This window comes from Antechinus flavipes, chromosome 3 (assembly GCF_016432865.1).
Source record: "Antechinus flavipes isolate AdamAnt ecotype Samford, QLD, Australia chromosome 3, AdamAnt_v2, whole genome shotgun sequence".
NCBI lineage: Eukaryota > Metazoa > Chordata > Mammalia > Dasyuromorphia > Dasyuridae > Antechinus > Antechinus flavipes.
The window spans coordinates 325,645,717-325,667,474 of record NC_067400.1 but is presented as its reverse complement, the minus strand read 5'-3'; the positions used below and the strand labels follow the sequence as shown (position 1 = coordinate 325,667,474).

At 35.7% G+C, this 21,758-nt stretch overlaps 1 protein-coding gene across 1 annotated transcript in view; it reads left to right on the top strand.

Annotated features, from left to right (window-relative positions):
• KY (kyphoscoliosis peptidase) overlaps positions 1–21,758 on the top strand; it is a 95,330-nt gene that overhangs the window by 16,282 nt on the left and 57,290 nt on the right. The window contains exons 4-5 of the mRNA XM_051985591.1: positions 17,514–17,588; positions 20,057–20,119. Of these exons, the coding sequence (XP_051841551.1) occupies positions 17,514–17,588; positions 20,057–20,119 (138 nt within the window). The remainder of the gene's footprint in view (positions 1–17,513; positions 17,589–20,056; positions 20,120–21,758) is intronic.

Sequence of the window (21,758 nt, the reverse complement as noted above, 5' to 3'; positions counted from 1 at the left end):
CAATTGCTTCACCTTTCCATTCTAAATCTATGATCCAAGGTATGAGGAAGATTTCAGTATAGGGTTGATATGAAGTTGTGAAGGGTCACAAAAATGAGACAGAAGACTTATTGGAAGATTGTTGGAATAATTCAAGAAAATAATGAAACTCTTCTTTTTAGGTAATACCAGTGGAGGTAGAGAGAAAAAAAATAGTATTATGGATTAATACCAAATGGGATTAGTCTATTGTTCCTACATTCTCATTTCTCATCACCTTACCTTGTACTGGCTATTCCTTATGCCTGAAATACTCTGCTTATCTCTCCTCCCATCTCCATGCTTCCATCATTTAGCTTCTGTGGTGCTTCCTTCAAGACCCAGTTCAAATCTCACCTCCTACAAGAAACCTTTCCCAGTTCCCCTGGCTGTTAGTGCCCTCTTCTTTTTGAATCATTTGTCTTTATGAAAGCAAACTAGGCCATCTTTTGCCTCCATTGTTACCACCGAACAGGTGTTGCCTCAGACAAACAGAGATCTGGGGAAGACTTTAGTTTAAAAAGGCCAGGAGAGGGCCACCACCAATTTCCTGACCTATGTTTTGCTGATGACTCTGAAGAAGAGAATAAGGCTGGTGGCTTTGAACAGCTTTGACTTTGAACAGCTTTGCATCACTTAAGTCAAGTTCACTTGCAAATCAAGATACCACCATCCTGATGTCATTGATCCTCTTCAAGAATGAAGGATGAAACAACAACAAAAAACATTCTTTCTACTCCCATCTACTTCTTGTCTGCACCACATTTTTTTAAATGTTGCCTTTGACTAGAATATAAACTCATTGATGGCAGGGATGGTCTTTCCCCCATTCTTTGTATCCCAGAAATTAGAATGAATCATATTGTTGTTCAGTTGTTTTTCAGTCATGTGGTAAGCTCATTTGATGGGGTTTTATGGTCAAAGATATTGGAGTGATTTGCCATTTTCTTTTCTAGCTCATTTTACAGATGAGGAAATTGAGGCAAACAGAGTTAAGTGACTTTTTCAGGGTCATACAGCTAGTAAATGTCTAAGGTCAGATTTGAACTTGGGTTTTCCTAACTCCAGACCCAGTACTCTGTCCATTGCTCCCCCTAGTTGACTAACTGCTAAGGTAAATTATTAGATATGGGAAAAGTGTCAACCATAACATCCAAGTTTTCACTTAAAAAGCTACACTATTGAGAAAATAACTAAGGCAAGAGGAGAAGAAAAAGGAGCTCTCAGGGAAAGATAATAAGCTTGGGTGTGGCCATGCTGTATTAAATAGAAAAGAGTCTTGTAGAAAAACTGAGGGAGATGTGTATTTGGAGATTAAAACAAAAAGGTCAAGATTAGAGATACAGACTTGGGAGTCATTGGTTTAGAGGTGATAGTTGAAGTCATGAAAATGAGTGAGATGCCAAGGGAGAGAGTGTAGAGAGAAGAGACAAGAGGTCAGTGTCAAATTCTCCTTGAAAAACACACTTACCCTTGAAGTGTTAGAAAGAGTGTAAATAGCCAGGAAAGAAGACAGAAGCAATGTTGAAAGAAATAGAACAACTGTCATTACATGGTGTGTCTGAAGCCAAAGGAAGAGAGAATGTTCAGAAAGAAAGAGGGGGCAACCATATTGGGAGCTATGGAAAAACCAACAAGGATGAGAACTGAACATGTTAACTGCATATGGTCATTAGAAGGTCATAAAAGACTTCTGGGGGAATAAGTTTTAATGTAATGGTAGAAGAGGAAGTCAGTCTCCAAAAAGTTGAGAAAAGAATGAATAAGGTAAGCTCCATGGGAAATTCTGAGCATAGACAACTTTTTTAAGAAGTTTGGCAATAAAGGATATGACAAATTGGCCACCGGATCAAATGTAAGAGTTAGGAAACTTTTTACTTTATTTTGTTTAGGATTGGAGAGACTTGAATATGATGGAAAGAAAATGAGAAAGAGTTCATGAAAAATCAGAGGTTAAAACTACATGAGAAACAAAGAAATTTGTTGAAGAACAGGAGAAAGGAAATGACACTGTAGCAAAGACACTGTTTAGCCTTAGTAAGGAGTAAGGATACTCAGTCCTCTGTGACCAAAGAAAAGGAAGGGGAAAGTGGTTAATGAATCAGATTTGGGGGACTTTGTAGAAAGGATCTCACTCAAGTTGAAGGGAGATAGAAAGACACAGTCCCTGCTCTCATGAAGTTTATACTCTACTGGGGATCCATGACAAAGCTTTGACAGGCTTTGGTCAGGCTTTTTTGTTCCTTTATCTTCCATGCATTATTTATTTATTTTTATTTGCTTATTTGTTTACTTATTTACTTGCTATTTTGTTTATTTATCTTTTACATAAAATCTCTAGGCTGGAACAGCCAACTAGGAGTCACATTGCCTAGCCCTTTAACTTTAGGTAGGAGTGCTCTGGAGCAATTTTGTAATATATAGTGGATTTCTATTTCATTTTAAAGATCTAAACAACTTGTTCTCATAACCACTTTTTGTCAGAAAGTTCCTTTCTTATAAATAGCATGCAGTAGATCTGTAGTACGGTGGATGAAGTGCTAGGCTTGGAAGAAGACCTATGTTCAAAATATATCTCTGAAATTGCTGTGTGATTCTGAACAAGTCATTTTTAGTTGATCTGAATCTCAGTTTCTTCATAATGATAATGACAATAATCATTTAAACCTTTTGATCAACAAGCATTTATTAAGTTCCCAGTATGTGTTAGGGGCAGAGTAGGGGGCAGCTAGTTCAAATCTAGTCTCAGACACTCACTAGCTGTGTAACCCTAACCAAATCATTTACTCTGCCTCAATTTTTTCATCTGTATAATGAGCTGGAGAAAGAAGTGGCAGACCACTCCAGTATCTTTGCCAAGAAAAACCCCAAATGGGATCATGAAAAGTTAGACACAACTGAACAGAAATAACAACCTGTTTGCAAGAGTCAGTGGTGAAAAATTATCCTTGCTTATATTTTGAAAACAAAAAGCTTCAATTAAAAATTTTGAAATAAAATTTTAAAAGAAAGAAAGAAAAAAAATAACAACCTGTGCCAGGAACTGTTTTAGGTGTTAGAGCTACAAGTGTAAAGAATGAAATAATCTGTACTCATTAATCTCTACTTGCAAGGAATTTGCATTGTAAAATGGGAGGAGAGGAAGAAAAAACAGCACCTATAAATATGTGTGTTTAAATATAAAGATGGTAACTACAAATATATACAAAATAGTTAAATACTAATAAAAAACAAGCAAACTAATCCTGGATAAAGATGTTACAAAGAAAAAAAAAACAGAAAATTTAGGGAATAATTTAAAACAAAATAAAATTATGGAATAATTTAAAATAAATAAAATTTATGGAATAATTACTTAGGGAAAAAAGGAAATTATATATGTATGTGTTTATTTTTCCCAAGAATTATTCATTTCTAAAGCAAGGAAACCAATTCACTTGCCAAATTCAGTTGTTAGAGTATTAGGCCTGTTGTTAAGAAAACTTGCGTTTTAGTCATGTTTCAGATTCTTCCCAACTATGAAATCCTAAGGACAAAAGTCTTAGCCTCAGTTTCCCTCAGTCTCTTGCCCTATAAAATGGGGATAATAACCACACTTACTCACAGGATTATAGTGAAGATAGAATGAAATCACTGCTTTATAAACCTTAAAGGAACATATATATAAAATTTATTCTTTTTACATACCTCAGGATTATTGTGAAATACAGAAGGGGATAATGTATGTAAAGTAATTTATTTACCTAAGTGCTTCATAAACAATATCCTCATCATGTTCTAATTGTCCCTCCCCCCTTTCAAGATACAAAGGACCCTGAAAGAAGTTGCTATCTTGTGATTTTTTTCTTTTTCACTTACTGTTCCATCACTTTCTCATTTATAATTCTATTGACCAGACTTGGGATTTCATTAGTGTAAGGAAGTCACAGAAAGGAAGCTTCCTCTACAAATCCGGGTCGGCAACTGTTCTGCAACTTAGAGACTTAAATCTTATCATTAAATTTCTCATTCTCTTTCTGTTCTGTCCTCAATAGAAATGGAGTGTCTACTAAACCTCTGTGAGCCTCAAGAGAGTTAAGTCACTCTCTCCTCAGCCAGCCATATCTTCTCCAGTACAAGCAATCCTTCATGCATTCTGCCTGAGATGAAGGGCTTTGCAGCTTCAGCTGACGCTGAATTAAAACACACAAACATACAAACCCACAACAACCCAATCCTGTTTTCTATTCTGGTCTGCACTTAATAGTTCACAGCTTGCCAGAGCCCATTTTGGAAGCTTGTGGGTAAAAATGAGGTCTTTAACACCAGTCTCTTGTGTGCCTCTTTGACCCTTTCTCTAGAAAAACTAGACAGTCCTTTCAGAAAATAACAGGGTAGGGAATGGGGGTTTCACAATGAATCTTTTCAAAGCTGTAGCTGAAGAATAGGCTTAGGTTAAATTCATTTCATTTTACTTGTAGCCTATTCTTCTTTAAAGAATAATAACATTGATGGCTAAAAGCTTTCCCAGCACTTGATATGATTAGGCTGTTGGGCTCAACTAGATGACCCTCTAACCTTTATACTCAGAATTGATTTTCTAATACATTAAGGAGATTAGTCATCCAGGAGAGGCCTGGAAGATGCTACTGAAGTTGAAGGCTTCCGACAACCTTTGAAGGAATTCAGTGCCCCTCAGAAAAGTTCTGAAGATTAGATGAGACACTTCTTAATTAAGTTGCTCTCGTATATGAATCTGTCTTTCTTCTCCTCTGTAGTGAGAGCATTCAGCATCTCCTGCAGATCTGTATCCATCCCCAAAGTTGGATCACTGGACAGTGGGATGGGAAGCATGGTACTTCTCAAACCTAATTGCCTGATTCAAGAGCAAGGTTCCCAGTCCTCTCGCTCATGTCCACTTCTCATGGTATTTGAATTCTGTCTGGGACAAGACCATTGACAGTTCCATGCAGGGTGAAGTATTCAAGTGAAGGATTAGCAGTTAGAGAGTCTTTGCAGTTCTGTTCCCATCTCTCTTGTGGTATAACACCTGGAAACTCATGTGGATATTCTAAGTTTCTTCATTTGTGAAATAATTAAAGTGGCAACACACCTGAATAATAATAATAATATGATACCCCTGGCTTTCTGAGAAATAATTAGAAATGTATGGGAAAGATAAACTTGTTCAGACCACTGGAGTAATACACAGCCAGTGGCTTTCCCAATGTACCAAGTGGTAACCTCTTGACTTACCATTAAAAGCAGTATCTTTGGCAAAGATGAGAAGGTTACCTTATACCGCCTTCTCACCTCAGTTTCTGAACATTTGGATGTTAGAGGATTGCTAAATAAACATAAGGAAAAAGAAGGAAGAAGAGAGAAACATAGGAGAACCCATTATAGTGTTGGTGTCCAGGCATGAGAATAATAGGCACATTGCAAGATTTTCGGGTTATGAGAACAAGGAAGATCCCCAACAAAAGTCAGCAAAGTACAGGGTGAGAACCTAAAGGTAAAAGCTATAGAATAAATAGCAGATCACATCAGAAAACCCAAGGGAACCAAGACACACACATAAAAAGTTAGGAATTCTTAGCCTATGGTTAATGAAGAGAAGAAATAGCTAGGATTCTAGGCCTGGAGTCAGAAAGTTCAAATCCAGCCTCAGATATTATCTGTAAAATGGGGATAATATTAGCACTTACCTCCCAGGATTGATTTGAAGATCAAATAAGATAACATTTGTTAAGTCCTTAGCATCTAATAAATGATCTTTTCCTTCCTTCCTAGATGATCTCTAAGCCATCTTTCTGTTCTTATATGTATCTGACATTGATAAGTCAACAATCATAAGAATATGGTTCTAGAACTAGAAAGGATAGCAGAAGCTATTGACTCTAACCTCCTGATATTACATATGAGGAAACAGAGGTAGTCAGAAGTTATGAGACTTGTCCAGAGTGACAGAGCTAATAAATGTCTAAGGCTAAATATGAACTCAGATCTATCCCTTCTGCTAGATCCAGTGCTCTACCTACTACACTAGTTAGCTGCCTCAAGTGGTAAGTGTCAGAGCTGCCATTCTCACCCAGACCTCTGACTCTAAATTAAATGCTTCTCCCCCTAAACTACATTACTATATATGTGCCTTCTCTCATCATGAGAGCATCTTGAGTATTTCTTGAGTTTATTCTATATCTCCCATGAAAGCAAGCACAAATGTTTGCTAGTAGGTACCTCACACTTGCCTGATTGAGTGATAAATACAAAGAAACATGAAATTTGGGAAGTAAGCCTATAATCCTTCCATTGGCTATGATGGGTTCTGGTTTAAATTCAAGGATTTGGATTGAGATTAAAAGATGGATAAGATTAAACCAGAGGTGAATGGGAAAGGCACGATCAAAGGTGGAAATAAGAGTCCTTTCTAGTGTGTTTAAGAACCATAACATAATTATTTTGATTAAAGAATGGGATATACATAGAAGAGAATTAGGACATAGGGTTAATAGGATACATAAAGGCTAGAGTCCTGGGTTAAAGAGGCTAGATTTTATGCATAGTCATTGTTATTCAGTCTTTTTGACTCTTTATGACCCCATTTGGGGTTTTTGTGGCAGAGATACCAGAGTAGTTTATCATTTCTTTCTCCAGCTTATTTGACAGATTGAGGAAAATAAGGCAAAATGGATTAAATGACTTCCTCAGGGTTAGCTATGTAATGTTTGAAGCCAGATTTTAGCTCAGGAAGATGAGTTTTTCTGATTTCAGGTCTGGTCCTCTATGCCACCTAGCTGTTCATAGGCAGTGGAGAATTATTGAAAAATTTTGAGAAGAGGATTATTTTTAAAAGATTAATCAAGTAGCAGTCTGTAAAATGGATTGGAGCAGGTAAAAAGAATAGGAGATCACTCTCTTGTACAGGGTCAAGGACTCTTATAAACAACTTTTATCTGTAATTGATGTCCCAAAAGCACATTATTAAATAGTCATTTTCTTGTTTGGGCTCTCATCTTTCAACTGTCATTATGCTTCATTATATGAACATTAGTGAGAAACTTTCTCTAATATTCCTGCCTTTAAGTACAAAGTTTTCCTATCTCTAGTGCAGTCACTCTCAAAGTGATATCTAAAGATCCCATTCTTGATGGGACAACCCCAAGGTTAAAACTTTTTCTAAAATAATGCTGTTTTACTTTCATTCAATATCAATAAATATAATCCACAAAACAAAAGCTCTTGTGGAGCAGCCTACTATAATTTTTAAAAGTGTAAAGGGTTTTGTCTTGAGACTATGTTAAAAACTGCTGTTGTAGCTCATTATTGAAAAAAGTAGAAAGGTAGTTAACTCCATTTTACATAAGTGGAAAATGAAATATTTCCCCAAAATCCTAAAGTGAACACTGGAATGGTTCATCTTAAGTCTTTCTATTATTATAGAGCAGATCCCACTCTTTTATTTTGGGGATTTATTGGGATAGGAACCCCCCACTCAGTGTGCATAAGCTCATGCCCTGCAGTTTATATTCTTATAGGATCTCATGTGCTTTACCTCCCTTTCTGACTTGTATTTAAGTTCAGTAAGATAACGAATACAAAGGATGATCTTGCTGTCACAAAGTTAATATGTAACCATGGGTAAATTTGAACTCAGATTTCCTGATTCCAAAACCAGCTATCCCTCTGCCTCTCAGACTAATAAGTCCTATAGGGTCACATATCAGTCAGTCAAAAGCATATATTAAATATCTACTGTGTTCAAAACACTGTTCAAAGTACAGGGGATATAGAAACAAAAAGGGAAATAATTCCTTCCCTCAATGAACTCACACTCTCTCAATAGGAACAGTACATATATCTATCAGTATATATAAGATAAACATATACAGAATAAATGTAGTGTAATTGTGGGGAAAGATGTTAGCAATTGAGGGCAACAGAATAGGATTGGGGGTACTGGATCTAGATGTCCTTAACTGAAGTTTAATTGCCAGAGTTGCTGACCTGACAATGTATAGGTGGGTTTTATATAACATAGCTTTGCAGTATACCTGGCTACCATAGGAATATGTACCAGCTATGTTGCTACAGTTATCAATGCTAAAGGAGTATGGAAGAATGTAGTAAGTTCAAAAGCTCTGCCTTGTATGTTTTTGGTGGCTTGGCCCAGTATTGGACTGGGAGCCAGAATGGCTCGACTATAATCTTGCTCTGCCATTTATGAATGGCAGCTTGTTTCTTTCCACTCTGGATCTTAATTTCTGTATATGAGATCTTCATTTGATCTCATGTGTCTTACCTGCCTGATAAACTTGTCTTGAAATTCAGTAAGATATTTAGTAAGTAAGATAATGCAAGAATCCTTATATTTAACATTTAAAGTCCTTCACAATCTGCCTCCACCTAGTTTTCCAGACTGACAACTTCCCCTCAACTCACTATAAAACACTGGCCACCATTCCTGAACATTCCATCTCCTGCCCTTCATCCTTCCTGAAGCTGCCTCTGATGCCCGCCATGTGCTCCCTCTGCACTTCTACTTCTTGGAGCCCCTTATTCCTTTCAAAGCTCAGCCCAAAGAACATCTCCAACATGAGATTTTTATTGATTTCTCCCAGTGTTTTATTTCTCCCTTCCTCTTCCTTCTCTCTCCATTATGTTGTTTTTATTTTTAAATTTTGAATATATTTTTATTTACCTATCTTATGGATTCTGTTTCCCCTCAGTAGAATAAGTTCCATGGGGTCAGATTTTATTTTGTTTTCTTCTTTATATTTCCAGCACTTAATGTAGAGTCTTATAAATTGTGAAAAAAATTGGGCCATGACCTGCAAGACAGGAGATTTAAGTTTGAATTTTAATGTAAGCCCTGTCACTAACTGACTCTGTGACCTTAAACAAGTTACTTCCCTATTCTGGATATGCTTCTTCATACATTAAATATAAGGGAATAGTTTCAAAAAATCTTGGCAAAAGTAAATGCATAAAACTTGATAATAAAGACAAAGATAGGAATTAGCTTTCAGAATTGTATGTTGGTAACACTGATAGGAATAATGAAGTCAGAATGAAGGGCAGGTTTAGAGGAAAGGAGACAGGACTAGATACTTGTTAAGGTTCCACTTAGTTTTAGATGTTATGAAGAAATGATTCTGTGAAGAACTTGTAGGAAATCTAAACCAAGTAGGATTTGTCCATTCTAAGAGAAGCAGAAGATGGTTCCTATCTAGATTTTTTTATGTATCATTTGTTAAGAATTTGGAAAACAAATTGTTATGCAAGTCTAGGAGAAGAAAGGAAATCAGAAAGGCTTTGTGCAAGAGATAGCACTTGAGTTTGGTTCTAAGAAAAAGGTTGGAATAAGGCAAGGCAGAGAGGTTATTGGGCACAGAGAATATAACAATGTGAGGAAAAGTATGGAAGATGGATAATGCAGGATATGTTTGGGGAACAAGAGGTAATCTAATTTGTCTGGAGCTAAAAGTAAATTGAGGGCTTGAAAGGAGGCACCAAGTGACAGAATACTATGAGTGCACAACAGAAAAAGAAAAAAAAAAGAGCTTTACTTAGAAGGCAATAATCACTAAAGATTCTGAAAGAGAAGCAACTTGATATATGTATTAGAAAAGCAATCTGACAAAGGTATGAAGAATAGATTGGAAGAGAGAAGAAAATAAAGTTGAAAAGACCAATTAAGGGGCTTTTGCTTTGATGTGGACAAGAGGAATTAAGGATGTATCAAAATGGAGGCAGTAGAAATAGAGAGAAAAGAACAGATTTGATATATTTCAGTAAAATTAAATGCACATGACTTAGTAATTAAGTCAAAGATAGCAATTAGTTTCAAAATTGGGTGACCAAATGATGGTGACAATGACGGAAATTTTGAAGTTAGAATGAGGAGCAGGTTTGGGGAAATTTTACTAAATTCAAGATTGGGGGCTTAAGATGGGAGTGAATGAATGGCTATTGTTTATCCTTCTCAAAAAGGACCAATGATATTAAGGTGATCTCATGTCTTGCAAGTGAATTGGATTGAAGTGAGGGAAGGCTATGCAAGGTCATCTCACTTTTTCCTTCAGAGTCATCTGGGTTCAGTGGCAAGTTATATATCAGGACAACTGGAGATGGCACTGGATTCAGTGGGAGATTGTGGCCTTTTTAAGCTAAGGTCTTTAACAGGTCTAAGTTTGACTAAGGCAACAATCATTCAATTATTAAGGCTAGGAAAGAAAAAAATCACAAAGAAAGGGTCAAGATCAGAACCTTGGAGAGGACTCAGCTTAGAACATCTGGAGATGAACAGAAAAGGGAGTGAAGGAAATAGAGAAACAATCATTAAAGAAGCAGATGGGCAACCCAGAATGTGCAGGGTCTCATAAGGAGAGAGTATTTAGTAGAAGAAGGTGAAAGATCGTGTCTAATGCTATAAAGTGATCAAGAAAGAAAAAGACTAAAGAAAACATCAATTGAGTTTAATAATTTGGAGCTTGTTATTGACTTTTTAAGAGATCAGTTTCAGTAGAATTGGGGCATGAGGTGATGGAAATAAATTACCCGAGTTTTAGGCAAGAGTGAATTGCAAGGAATGTGGTTTACTATAGACAATTTGTTCAAGAAGCTGGACAGTAAATGTACAAAGAGAGATCATAACAACTGTATAAGGATAAAAAGGACCAAGAAAAACTGTTTGGGGGGACCTGGAGGACTTAGTTTTATTTGTGAAAGAAGTGGCACTATTACTATCTTTTATCATAAGTAAGTCTTTAATTTATCTGAGACTCAGTTTTCACATCTGCAATATCAGACCCCTAAGTTCTTTCTAGCTCTAAATAATCCTACAAATTCAATAGTGAAGAAGCAATTGAAGATATGTGAGCCTGAATGATTGCCAAACTCAATATGTTGGAGAAGGTGGGAGAGAATAGGGTCAAGGGTGCAAAGAAAGCTAATCTCTTCTCATACTAGCTCAGACAATGGGGAGAAATATAATCATTGGCTATGACAGAAGAACTTCTGCAAAGGCATGTGTGAGGTTGTGAGCATAATCTGGATCCAGCATTCCTACTGAGTTATATTCTTGATAACTGCCCTAATAATTTCCGTAATGGTAATGGCTCCCCAACCCAGTGCCACCAGAGGTAAAAGGGAAATCAACTTCATGGTTACTATTTAGACTGTCTAGTTCCAGTAACCCCTCACAGAGTTATATCCTTGGGGCAAAAGAATGTTTCTGAGGAATCATTCTCATACGCTTCAAATATGTCCATATCTTGGGTCTTGACTACATTAGCAATGTTCATGTAAATATGTAATAATAAAGGCATTGCATATATGCACCTTCCTTTTCTTAAAATTCAATTTGGGAATAATGTCTGCAACAAGGAAGCACAATTTGCAGCTTGATTAATTAGGGCCTGCTAAAATTTCTAATTACTTGTTTGTTTTAAATGAGGTGTTTTGTTCTCATTAAAATCATTAATGCTAGTGAGAGAATGATAATGTGTTTTTAATATGTATGTTTGAATTTGAACCCCTTCGTTTTATAAACAGGAACCTAGGCTTAATCAATATGTTCACACACTGACAACTGCATTTGTTGGATAAGAATGTACTTAAGTCATCAAACAGTGCTCACTTATTATGTCAAACCAAAACAGAAAGATCTGTTCCCAACTGTAGTTGAAAAATGTTAACATTAGCCAAGTGTCTGATTACATCATCAGCTGATTAAACAGAAAACTGCTTACTTACTGAACACATATAATCAGTGAATATGTCTGATGTCAGCATTAAACAGCCAGATAATGTTAATACCAACTAACCATCATTCAGACATTAGTCATACTATGGAAACTCAGTTGTCTTCCTTGCAAAAGATGCTGCTATTAATGTATTGCTACCCACATAATTGAAAGGCAATAGGGAGAAGAGGACTGGATTTTAAATCAGTTGAGATCTGGGTTCAAGGGTATGCTGGAGTTGGCTCAAACTGCCTCTCAAGAAGCAATAGTCAAAATTTTCAGAATTAACATTTAGAAATGTATTTTCCACATTAACTTTGGAAATGAACAAATGCTACAATTTAGGGCATGATATCTTGTTTTGTTAGTTGTCTAGATTTTAAAATGTGACAGAGAAAATGTTATGATTCAGATTAAACTTAAAAGTATGTAGCTTTTTAGAATGACTTATTAAACATTTATTAGCATATTATTAACTGGGCTCAAATCTTGACTCTATTCCTTACATTTTTTAATCTTGGGTAGGTTACATCTTTTCTTTTCAATGTAAATGAAAGATTTGAACTAAATGGCCTCCAAGATTCTTTTTCCCTCTAATGTCTGTGGTCTTTTTAGTATTCTCAAAGACAGAGCATTTACCTACAAGAGCTCCTACAAGGTCCAAGGCAATACACTATTCTTCTGCAAGCTTTACTTGGCAACCATGGGATAAAGGAGGTATAATTCTCTCTTGTGCAGTAGGTGGTCCCATTTGTTATCTTCACTTTTTGTAGCTATATGAGTCTTCTTTCTCATATAGAGAGCAAGCTATCTGCCATTTAGTAGGAAGCCAGGAGAGAAACCAATATGCAAGAAGTATGGGATAATATAGGTACAAATATCAAGGCAGAGATCAAGGCATATCTAATCAACAGTCAGAAATATAGGAAAGAAGGAAGAAATCAAGAGTCATGACAAGAGTGAACAAGCAGGAACCAAAGAACCAAGGAGGTGTTCAGGAAATTCAGAAAAAGGAGATAGGTTGCTACACAATGGACATGTATCTCTGCTCAATTCCTTCAAATATGACATTAAAAATAATATCAACAATTAACATTTGTGGAGCACTTACTATTTGCCAGGCACTATGTTAAGCACTTTACAATCATTACATTTGATTCTCACAACAATTCTAAGAGATAGATGCTATTGGTATCCTTATTTTATAGATGAGGAAACTGAGGCAAACAGAAATTAAATGACAGGTTAAGTGAATACACAGTTAGCTAGTGTCTGAGGCCAGATTTGAATTCAGGACTTCCTAATCCAGGTCCACTGCTCTAACTACTTTGCCACCTACCTAACAGATATTACAAATTAGAAATCAGTCTTGTGAAAAGTAGAAACTGTATTTACCTCACTATCCATTGCCAAAGAAATCCTTGGTCATTGAATTTCTGCCTATCTAAATTATTATAATAGCTTCCCAAAAAGTCTTTTCACCTCCATTCTCTTCTGCCTGTTCCAGCCTTCATCCATTTCTCAGACTAATCTTAGTCATGGCTCACACTACTCAAAGATCTTCAATGGCTCCCAGTTTTCTACTAAGATCAAACTCTTTTGCCTGAAATTTAGGTCTCTATAGCATCTTGTACCATTTGACTTTTTCAACATTATCTCACATTATTCTCCTTCATATGCTCTTTCCTCTGTCCAAAAAGAAGACTGCCCTTTTTCCTCAAAACGTGCCCTTAACTATCTCACTTTCTCATCTTTGTTCACTCTACCCCCAATGCCTAATGCTTTTTCTTTTCCTCTTCCCTTATTAAATTCCTACCCTCCATTTAAAACTCAGATCAAATGGCATTTCCTTCATAAAGCCTTCCTTGTTTCCCCTTGTTAGTAGCATTTTCAACCTCTTGAATCTTCCATGATACTTTCTTCTTCATTCATTTAATATAATTATAATTGGATTGTTGCATATTCTAAGTATCAATGTTTATGTTTTGGTTTCCTAAGATCAGATACTATGTCCTATTTCAATTTTTTACTTCTCACAGCACAGTGTTTTGCAAAGAACAGATAATTAATAAATATTTGTGGGAATCTAATTTTAAAAGCTTCTTTCAGTAGGGCAATTAAACCTACAAAAAGAGAAAGGCTGCAGGAGCAATATCCAATGGAATGAACTGTGGAGGCTCCCTTGGAACTGCAGAAAAACCAGACAAGCAAAGACAGACCCCCAAATGAGTTAAATCTCCTCAGGCTTGGGATATGACAGTGACAACATTTAGCCTTGAACATTAATTGTTAAGAGTGAGAAAGGTATCTGTGATTGCACTTCGATGTTTCTGTTTCTTGCTGAGTTCCTTAAATCGTATTCTAAATAACATTTTTTTAAAAATGTGGTTATTAGGGTAGTAATCATAATATTCAGATTTAAAGTGGAGTCCTATTTTAATTGAATTCTATAATTAAATCGGGAAACATGCTAAGTTCTTTTAGATATGCAGACTGAGGGAAAATCTTTCTGTTCAGATTCTGTGGTCACCATATCCCATGTCATATCTGCCTGGCTTTTAAAACTCTTTACAACCTGGTCCCTTTCTTGGTTTTATACACTTTACTCTCCTCCATGAACTCTCTAATCCAGAGATGCTGGCTTTTTTATTATTCCTAACACATAATACTTCACCCCCTATATCCATGCAATTTAATTGGCTATACCCATGATTATAATTCTCTTCCTCCTCATTTTCACCTCCTGGCTTCCTTCAAGACTGAGCACAAATCTCAGTCTTTTGCAAGAAGCCTTTTTGTGCCTCCCTCCATTTCCTCACTTCCCACCAATCCACCCAGTGTCTTTTATACCACATTGTTCTTGTATTTTGTCCTTCCTTTTCAAAGAGGACCACTGACGTCAGAAGGATGATGTCTTGACTTGCTCATAGAATTGGTTTTAGGTGAGATAAAACTGTGCAAAGTCCTTAGCCCCACTCTGTTCTTTTATACTGTATACATCTTGTATGTACATAGCTGTTTGCTTATTGTCTCTCCCATTAGAATATGAGCTCCTTAAAAAGAGGGACATATTGTTTTTTATTTCTTTTTGCAACCCCTGTGCTTAATACAGTATCTAGTATATAGTAAATACTTTATTTGACTACTATCATACCACCCACCCACTACTTAGTAGCTATTTATCTGAAATAAAGGAACATTGCACAAGAAGAAATAAACTATAAAGATAGCTTTGAAAAATAAAATCCATAAAATAAAGTTTAATTCATAATATGTTACAGTTTTAGTAAAGCTAGGAAAATGCAGGTTATCATTTCTTTGGACAACTCAGATTCTGAGATGGAATTGGAAACCTAAGGTCTAAAGGGTAACAAGACTAGAGACTGAGGAAGAGACTCTGCAGAATCATAAGGTGGCCATAGCAACACTCTCGGAGTACATGACTCCTGGGTGTATTGCAGTACAGTACAGAGGTTGAATCATTCATCCCTATTATCACTTCTGTGCTACAGAGAGAGGAGTCAAGATTGAAGTGATTAGGAACTCTTGGACTTCCACATAGGGTTAGTTTGAGAGAAATCTTGGGACTAGAACCAAGGATATTAAATTTACCAGTGCTACCTTGGTGCTTGGCGGTTCATCTTGTTAAGGGTTGACAACCAATATGACCCTTATTGACCTATGCAAAATAGAAAAGACAGGAGAGAGCAAACAAAACAATGTTCAAGTGCCATCTGGCTTAGGAGATCCCTTCTAGACTCTTAAGAGTCTATGAATGTGATCTTTATGGTTTGGTAAGAATTCATAGGAAAGGCACAAAAGAGAAATTGTTCCTGACTATATAACTAAGTTCTAATATCATTCCAAGTGTGGCCTTAGAGAGAGGAAATAATAATTTCTTTAAATAATGGGAATCTGATGTGCTAGAGAAAGCATTTAATCAGCAAGAGTCAGAATAGCATAATGGAAAGTAATGTGGCCTTAGAGTTAGGAAGACCCGAGTTCAGTTCTTCCTCAGAAACTTATCAGATATGTGACCTTAGGCATTTAATTCCTTAGTGCTACTAGGAAGTCTTTTAAGATTGTAGACTCAGAACATTTGCTGATTTGTATTGATAATGGAAGTTTCTTTCTTTCTTTTTTACTTAAGTGACTTGCCCAGGGTCACACAGCTAGGAAGTGTTAAGTGTAGAAGGTCAGATTTGAGCTCAGGTCCTCCTGATTTCAGGGCTGGTGCTCTATCCACTGTGCCACCAAGCTGCCCCGATAATGGAATTTTCTTAAATAGGATTTCTCTATAGCAGTGAAAACATAAAACCATGAAAATAAGGTAGATAGAGAGAAGGGAGGAGAGAGAGGGATAGAAAGGGGGAAGAACACAGAGAGAGACAGAGACATAGACAGAGAGAAAGACATACTTATATGCATGTAAATATATATATACACACACATGCATACTGTACACATTAATACCATTAATTACCTTGTTTTATGCACAAAGTGATTATTTCTTAGAATGGCAGTTGAGCACTTCTCTGATTTGCCAAATTTAGCCCAAAATTATTTTAACTACCTTTTTCATAAATCTAATCCTCACCAAAAAAAAAAAATAGAAATTTGATACTTTTGAGGACACAATGATGTGAGCAGCATCACTGGAACAAATGTTCTAGGATCTGATATTTGGAACTAGATGGACTTCTGAGGCTATCAATTCACCTTCATTATTTCAAAGGAAAGAAGGTAAAGATCTACAGAGTTATAAAGTGGCTTACTCTAAGCCAAACCCAGGGATGGGTAAAAAATAAAGCATGGATATGAACTCATATTCTTAATATCAACTGCAGTATTCTTTCTATTCTCCTATGCTTTGCTTCCCAAAGGATTCATGTGGAACCTAATTATCACTAATCTCTTATTTCCAGCTGTCTTACCCCTAGCACATTACTACTTTCAGTGCATGGTAAAGTTCTTTGTTCATATGAGGTTATTATTAAATATTTGTTGAATCAATGATTTCTCAAATACCTATTAAAAATATTATATTCCTTATTATTGGAATGTAAGCTCCTTAAAGGCAGGAACTATTTCATTTTCTTGTCTTTGTAGCCCTATAACACCAGGTATAGAGTTGGCACTTAATAAATGCTTTTTCATTGATACCTTATATTTGATAGATTCTATTCTCTAGTTCAAAGCTTCTTAAACTTTTTTTCCATTCGCAACCCCTTTTAGTCCAAAAAATTTTTATATGACCCTGGATATAGAGATATCATATAAATATATAAATCAATCATTTACTGGTGATAAATCATAAATAAATTTATGTTAATTAATTACTAATTGATTTAATGATTAATTTAAAACAATTTTGGTATATATAATTTTGCTATTAAAGACAAAAGCAAATTTGTACACTAGTGCGATGATATGTTTGTTTATTTTTACATAAAGAATTAAATCTTAGGGGCAACTATTTGGTATAGTGGATAGAGTACCACCTCTAAAGTCAGCAGGACTGGAGTTCGAATGTGACCTCAGACTTAACACTTCTTGCTGAGTGACCCTGGGCAAGTCACTTAACCCCAATTGCCTCAGGAAAAACAAAAGGAATTAAACCTTGGTGGAATATTTGATACCTTTTACAGTTCCCCAATTTTTTTGTGACCTTCCCCCACAATCAGTTACATAATCCCCATATTGGAATTGTGACCCATAATTTAAGAAGTTTTACTCTAATTAGTTACAGTTTTGACATCTTTTTGCCAGGAACTCATCTAACTGTGGAGATACACCCTGGGAACAAAACACCACAACTACTTAAGAAATTCTCCTTTGACAAACGTAAGTATCCATTTGCATATGTTACTGAACCTCCAGAGGTACTGACTCTATCTGTCTGATGTGTTCAGGAATGATATGGAGACTCAAGAGAAAGGAAAGTAGACCTAGAGCCCAGGAGGTCCCATTCCAGGTCCTTGGAATCTATACTCAGTCAGAAGACTATATAGAGCATCTTCACCTGAGCTAAGCTGCATCCAAAAACCCTTGCTTTGGAAAAGGCCTGGTCTCCAGAATGCTTTCCTTCTCAGTAGCTAATTGCTTGGAACTGTTTCCCATACTTACTATACCTGATCCTTCTAATTTTCTATATATTTGTGGGAAATTCATACCATGTAGGTGGGAAGAATGTATTACATCCCAAAATCTATTTCATAGACTAGTGAGTGGGTGTCTCATCTGGCAGCATCATTTGTCTGGTTTCTTTCTGCACAAATGTATTTGGTGCTCAGAGAGGGGTTACTCCAGTCTGAGAGGGAGCTGCCATTCGGGAAATAGCTGAATTTCTCAGTGCTCTCTGGATTGACATAGCTCTTTCCCTGAAGTTCTGAGAAAGGAGTGAAAACAATTACATGATAAACTTGAAATCAAGAGCTAATGCTTGAATCTTCCATTATCTTCTTTCCAAAAGAAAAAAAAATATCTAAAGTCATGTAGTTCATTCCTCTGCCTTCTGTCAGTATCCCACCTAAAAATGAAGACTGTTTTTCTTCATTTCCTATCCCCCAATAAAAAGGGGGAAAACTCACAATTCTTATAACAAATAAGCAGAGCCAAGCAAACCAAATTAACTTATATACCATGTCCAAAAATACATATCTCATTTGACATCTAGGGTCCATACCCTCTATGTCAGGAAGCAGGTAGTGGATAATATTATTTCACCCTTGGTCCTCTAAAACCAAGATTGGTTATTACTTTCATTTAAATTTTTTTAGCATGTTGCTGTTACTGGTTAAACTATTCCCCCTAGTTCTGCTCACTTCACTCATTTCATATGTCTTTCCATATTGTTCTGAAACTATCTACTTTCCTATATTTTAACAGAGCCTTTTAAAAAATTGTAGCATTCATTTTTAAATTTCTAAGTTCCAGATTTTCTCCTATCCACCTCTCCTCTCCTATCCATAGAGAAGCAATATAACTATTATACATCTCTTATTTTTTCATAGCAGAACTCTCCAGTGGATGAATACTTTTGTTTCTTTGTTTCCAGTTCTTTGCTTTAACAATAAAATTGTTACAAATATGTTTGCACATATAGGTCTTTTGCTTTTGCTTTTTTTTTCTAAATCTTCTGGGACATAGGCCTAGTAGTGATATCAAAGGAGGGAGGGAGTCGAGTATAGTTCTAAACTGATTTCCAGAATAGATGAATCAATTCACAGCTCCACCAACAGTGTATCAGTCTGTTTTTGTCTTCCTACAGTATCTCTAACAATTGTCATTTTCCTTTTTAGTCATCTTTACTAATCTGATACATAGGAGTTGGAACCTCAGAGTTGCTTCAATTTGCTTTTCCCAAACTACTATTTTGGAATATTTTGAAGCTAGGATTCCTTTCTTTGAGAAATTCCTATTCATATCCTTTAATCTTTTATCTATAGGGATATGATTGTCATTCTTATATATTTGAATCAGTTTCTTATGTGTTTTAGGTATGAGACCATTATCAGAGAAATTTGTTATAAAGATTTTTCTTCTACCAATAATCTGCTTTCCTGCTAAATTTGTTTATCCTATTTTAAAGTTTAGCAGAAAAGATTCTATAAACTCCTTTAATATCCCTTCCAATAATTGTGAGAAACCTGCCAAAAGTTTTTGCATCTAACTTAAATCACTTATGTTGCTCCTTAAACATCTTCTGCCTTCTTTAGTCCTTCAGTAAGGTGAGGAACAGCTGCTCATTTCCATTAGTGCCAAAACTTTAAATATATAATATTTGAAAAAATTCTTAGGTATTATTTGATTTTAATATTTTCATCTTTTCCTTTTCTTGACTTTCCTTTTCTGTTTTTTATTCCCTTTCTCTGTCCTCTTTATTTTTCTTCAATCAATTTTTAGAGCACCTATTCAATGCAATAAAAATTGCTGGGTACCTACTAAGAGCAAGACAATATGCTAAACCCTATTTGGAATATAGAGGTACTATTTCTATCATCAGGGTTCCTGGAGTTTAGTTGATAATATGGAATGCTAAAAACAAATCCTTTGATCACAAATAATCTGTAATCACCCATTGGATAAATGCTTCTCTCTTCTTTATCAATCATTCGTTTTCCCTCCACCCAAGAGGAGTTAACAAGCAGGGAATTGACTGGTGCCAATTTCAATTTTTTCCCTTGTTTTTTACTAATGAGAAAATTAAGGCTATGGGGAAAAGCTTATAAAGAAACTTGAGCAAGGATATGTGTTAACAGAATAGTTGAGAACTGTCTATATATGACTCACTGACATTTGGAATTTTTTAGGTTTTCAGGGTGATCGGAATGGAAACACAAGACCACAGCAACCAGGAGGAAAAGATGCCCATGGTAAATATTGGTCAAATTATACAGCATTCATTCATTATGTTCAATTTGCCAAGCATTTAGTAAGTTTATGACAAACTATGTGATCTAAGTTCTGGAGAGAAATAGAAGCATAAAGAAGATATGACACTTTTCTTTAAGAAGCCTATAGTCTAGTAGGGTTGATAAGTCATGTCCAAAAAGTGAATGAATTAATGAAGTAAATAGGTGAAACACAGTCAGATAAAGGAAGCTCCGTATTTGATTAGGGCACCAGGAAAAGTTTATGGAAGCACCGGTATTTGAGCTGGACTTTATAGCATAAGTAGTATTTCAAAAGGTAGAGAAAGATATAATATATAATGATATATAATAGGATAGGTGGTAGGCAGTCAAGATATAGGGGAAAAAAACTATAGAAATGCCCCAGAATTGGAAAAACAAAATGATTGTAATTGTTGTTTTCTTGTTGTTCAGTCATTTCAGTCATGTCTGATTCTTCTGGATCCCATTTGGGATTTTCTTGGCAAAAATATGGGAGTGTTTTGCCACTTTCTTCTTCACCTCATTTTACAGATAAGGAAACTGAGATAAACAGGGTTAAGTGACTTTCTCAGGGTCATGAAGCTAGTAAGTATCTGAGGACAGAGTTGTATTGGGGAGAAGGACTTCTCCTGACTTCAGGCCCAATACTCTCTCCATTGTTCCACCTATCTGCCAGTTCTGTTTAATTGTAGAAATAAGGCTGGAAAGGTCAGTTGGCATTTCTGTGTGGAAGGCCTTTAGTGCCAAAGGCTAAACAAGTTGTACTTCATTCTGAAGTGATGAGAGACCATTAAAGGCTTTTGAGCATCAAAGTGACACAATGGTATCTGCAAATTAGGAAGGTTAACCCAACAATTAAGTAATGTATGAGATGATTTGGAGGAAAGACTAAACCAAATGAGAACTAATGAATTCCTAATCTAGGTAGAGTCTCATTGTAGAAAATAAATTGAAACTATAGCTACATAAAAATGTCTGATTTCTGATGCCATACTAATATGGCATGAAAAAAAATTAATTCTAAAGGCATTATTAAATACTGATTATATAAATATACCATGGTTTAATAAACAAGCTAATAAAATAAGGTTGTCTTGTGGAAAAAAAAGTCAGACTGAGGCAGAAGGGCTAAGCTGATACTTATGCTCTCCCATTAGTCCATTGGGCAATTCCCATTTTCTTTATAAATCTCAGTTTCCTCATCTGTAAAGTGAGGGAATTCAGCTCTCTTAGAAGTTCTCTAAGTCCCTTTCCAGTGTTAGCATTTTATGATTCTCTGTATTAAATATAGTTAGCTTTATTCCATGCATTTTCTATGATTTGAAATCAGATCAACTTGGTTAATGCCACAGATATTTTAAATGTATTTATGCACAACATATTTGGGTAGGGGTGCTATGCCTCTGAGCCTTATATAATCTGTACAGAGGGGAGATTTAATGAGGCATAAATCATTATAGGGTTTTAAAATATGCAGATATTATGAAATGGAATGGAGAAAGAGTGAAGCTAGTAACTGTTTTCAACCTCATTTTAGAAATGTCATCCTTCTTCCAAATAGAAGGAGAAAAATCCCTCATTTTCAGAGCTATATTGAGCAGAAACCTGTTAAATGTGT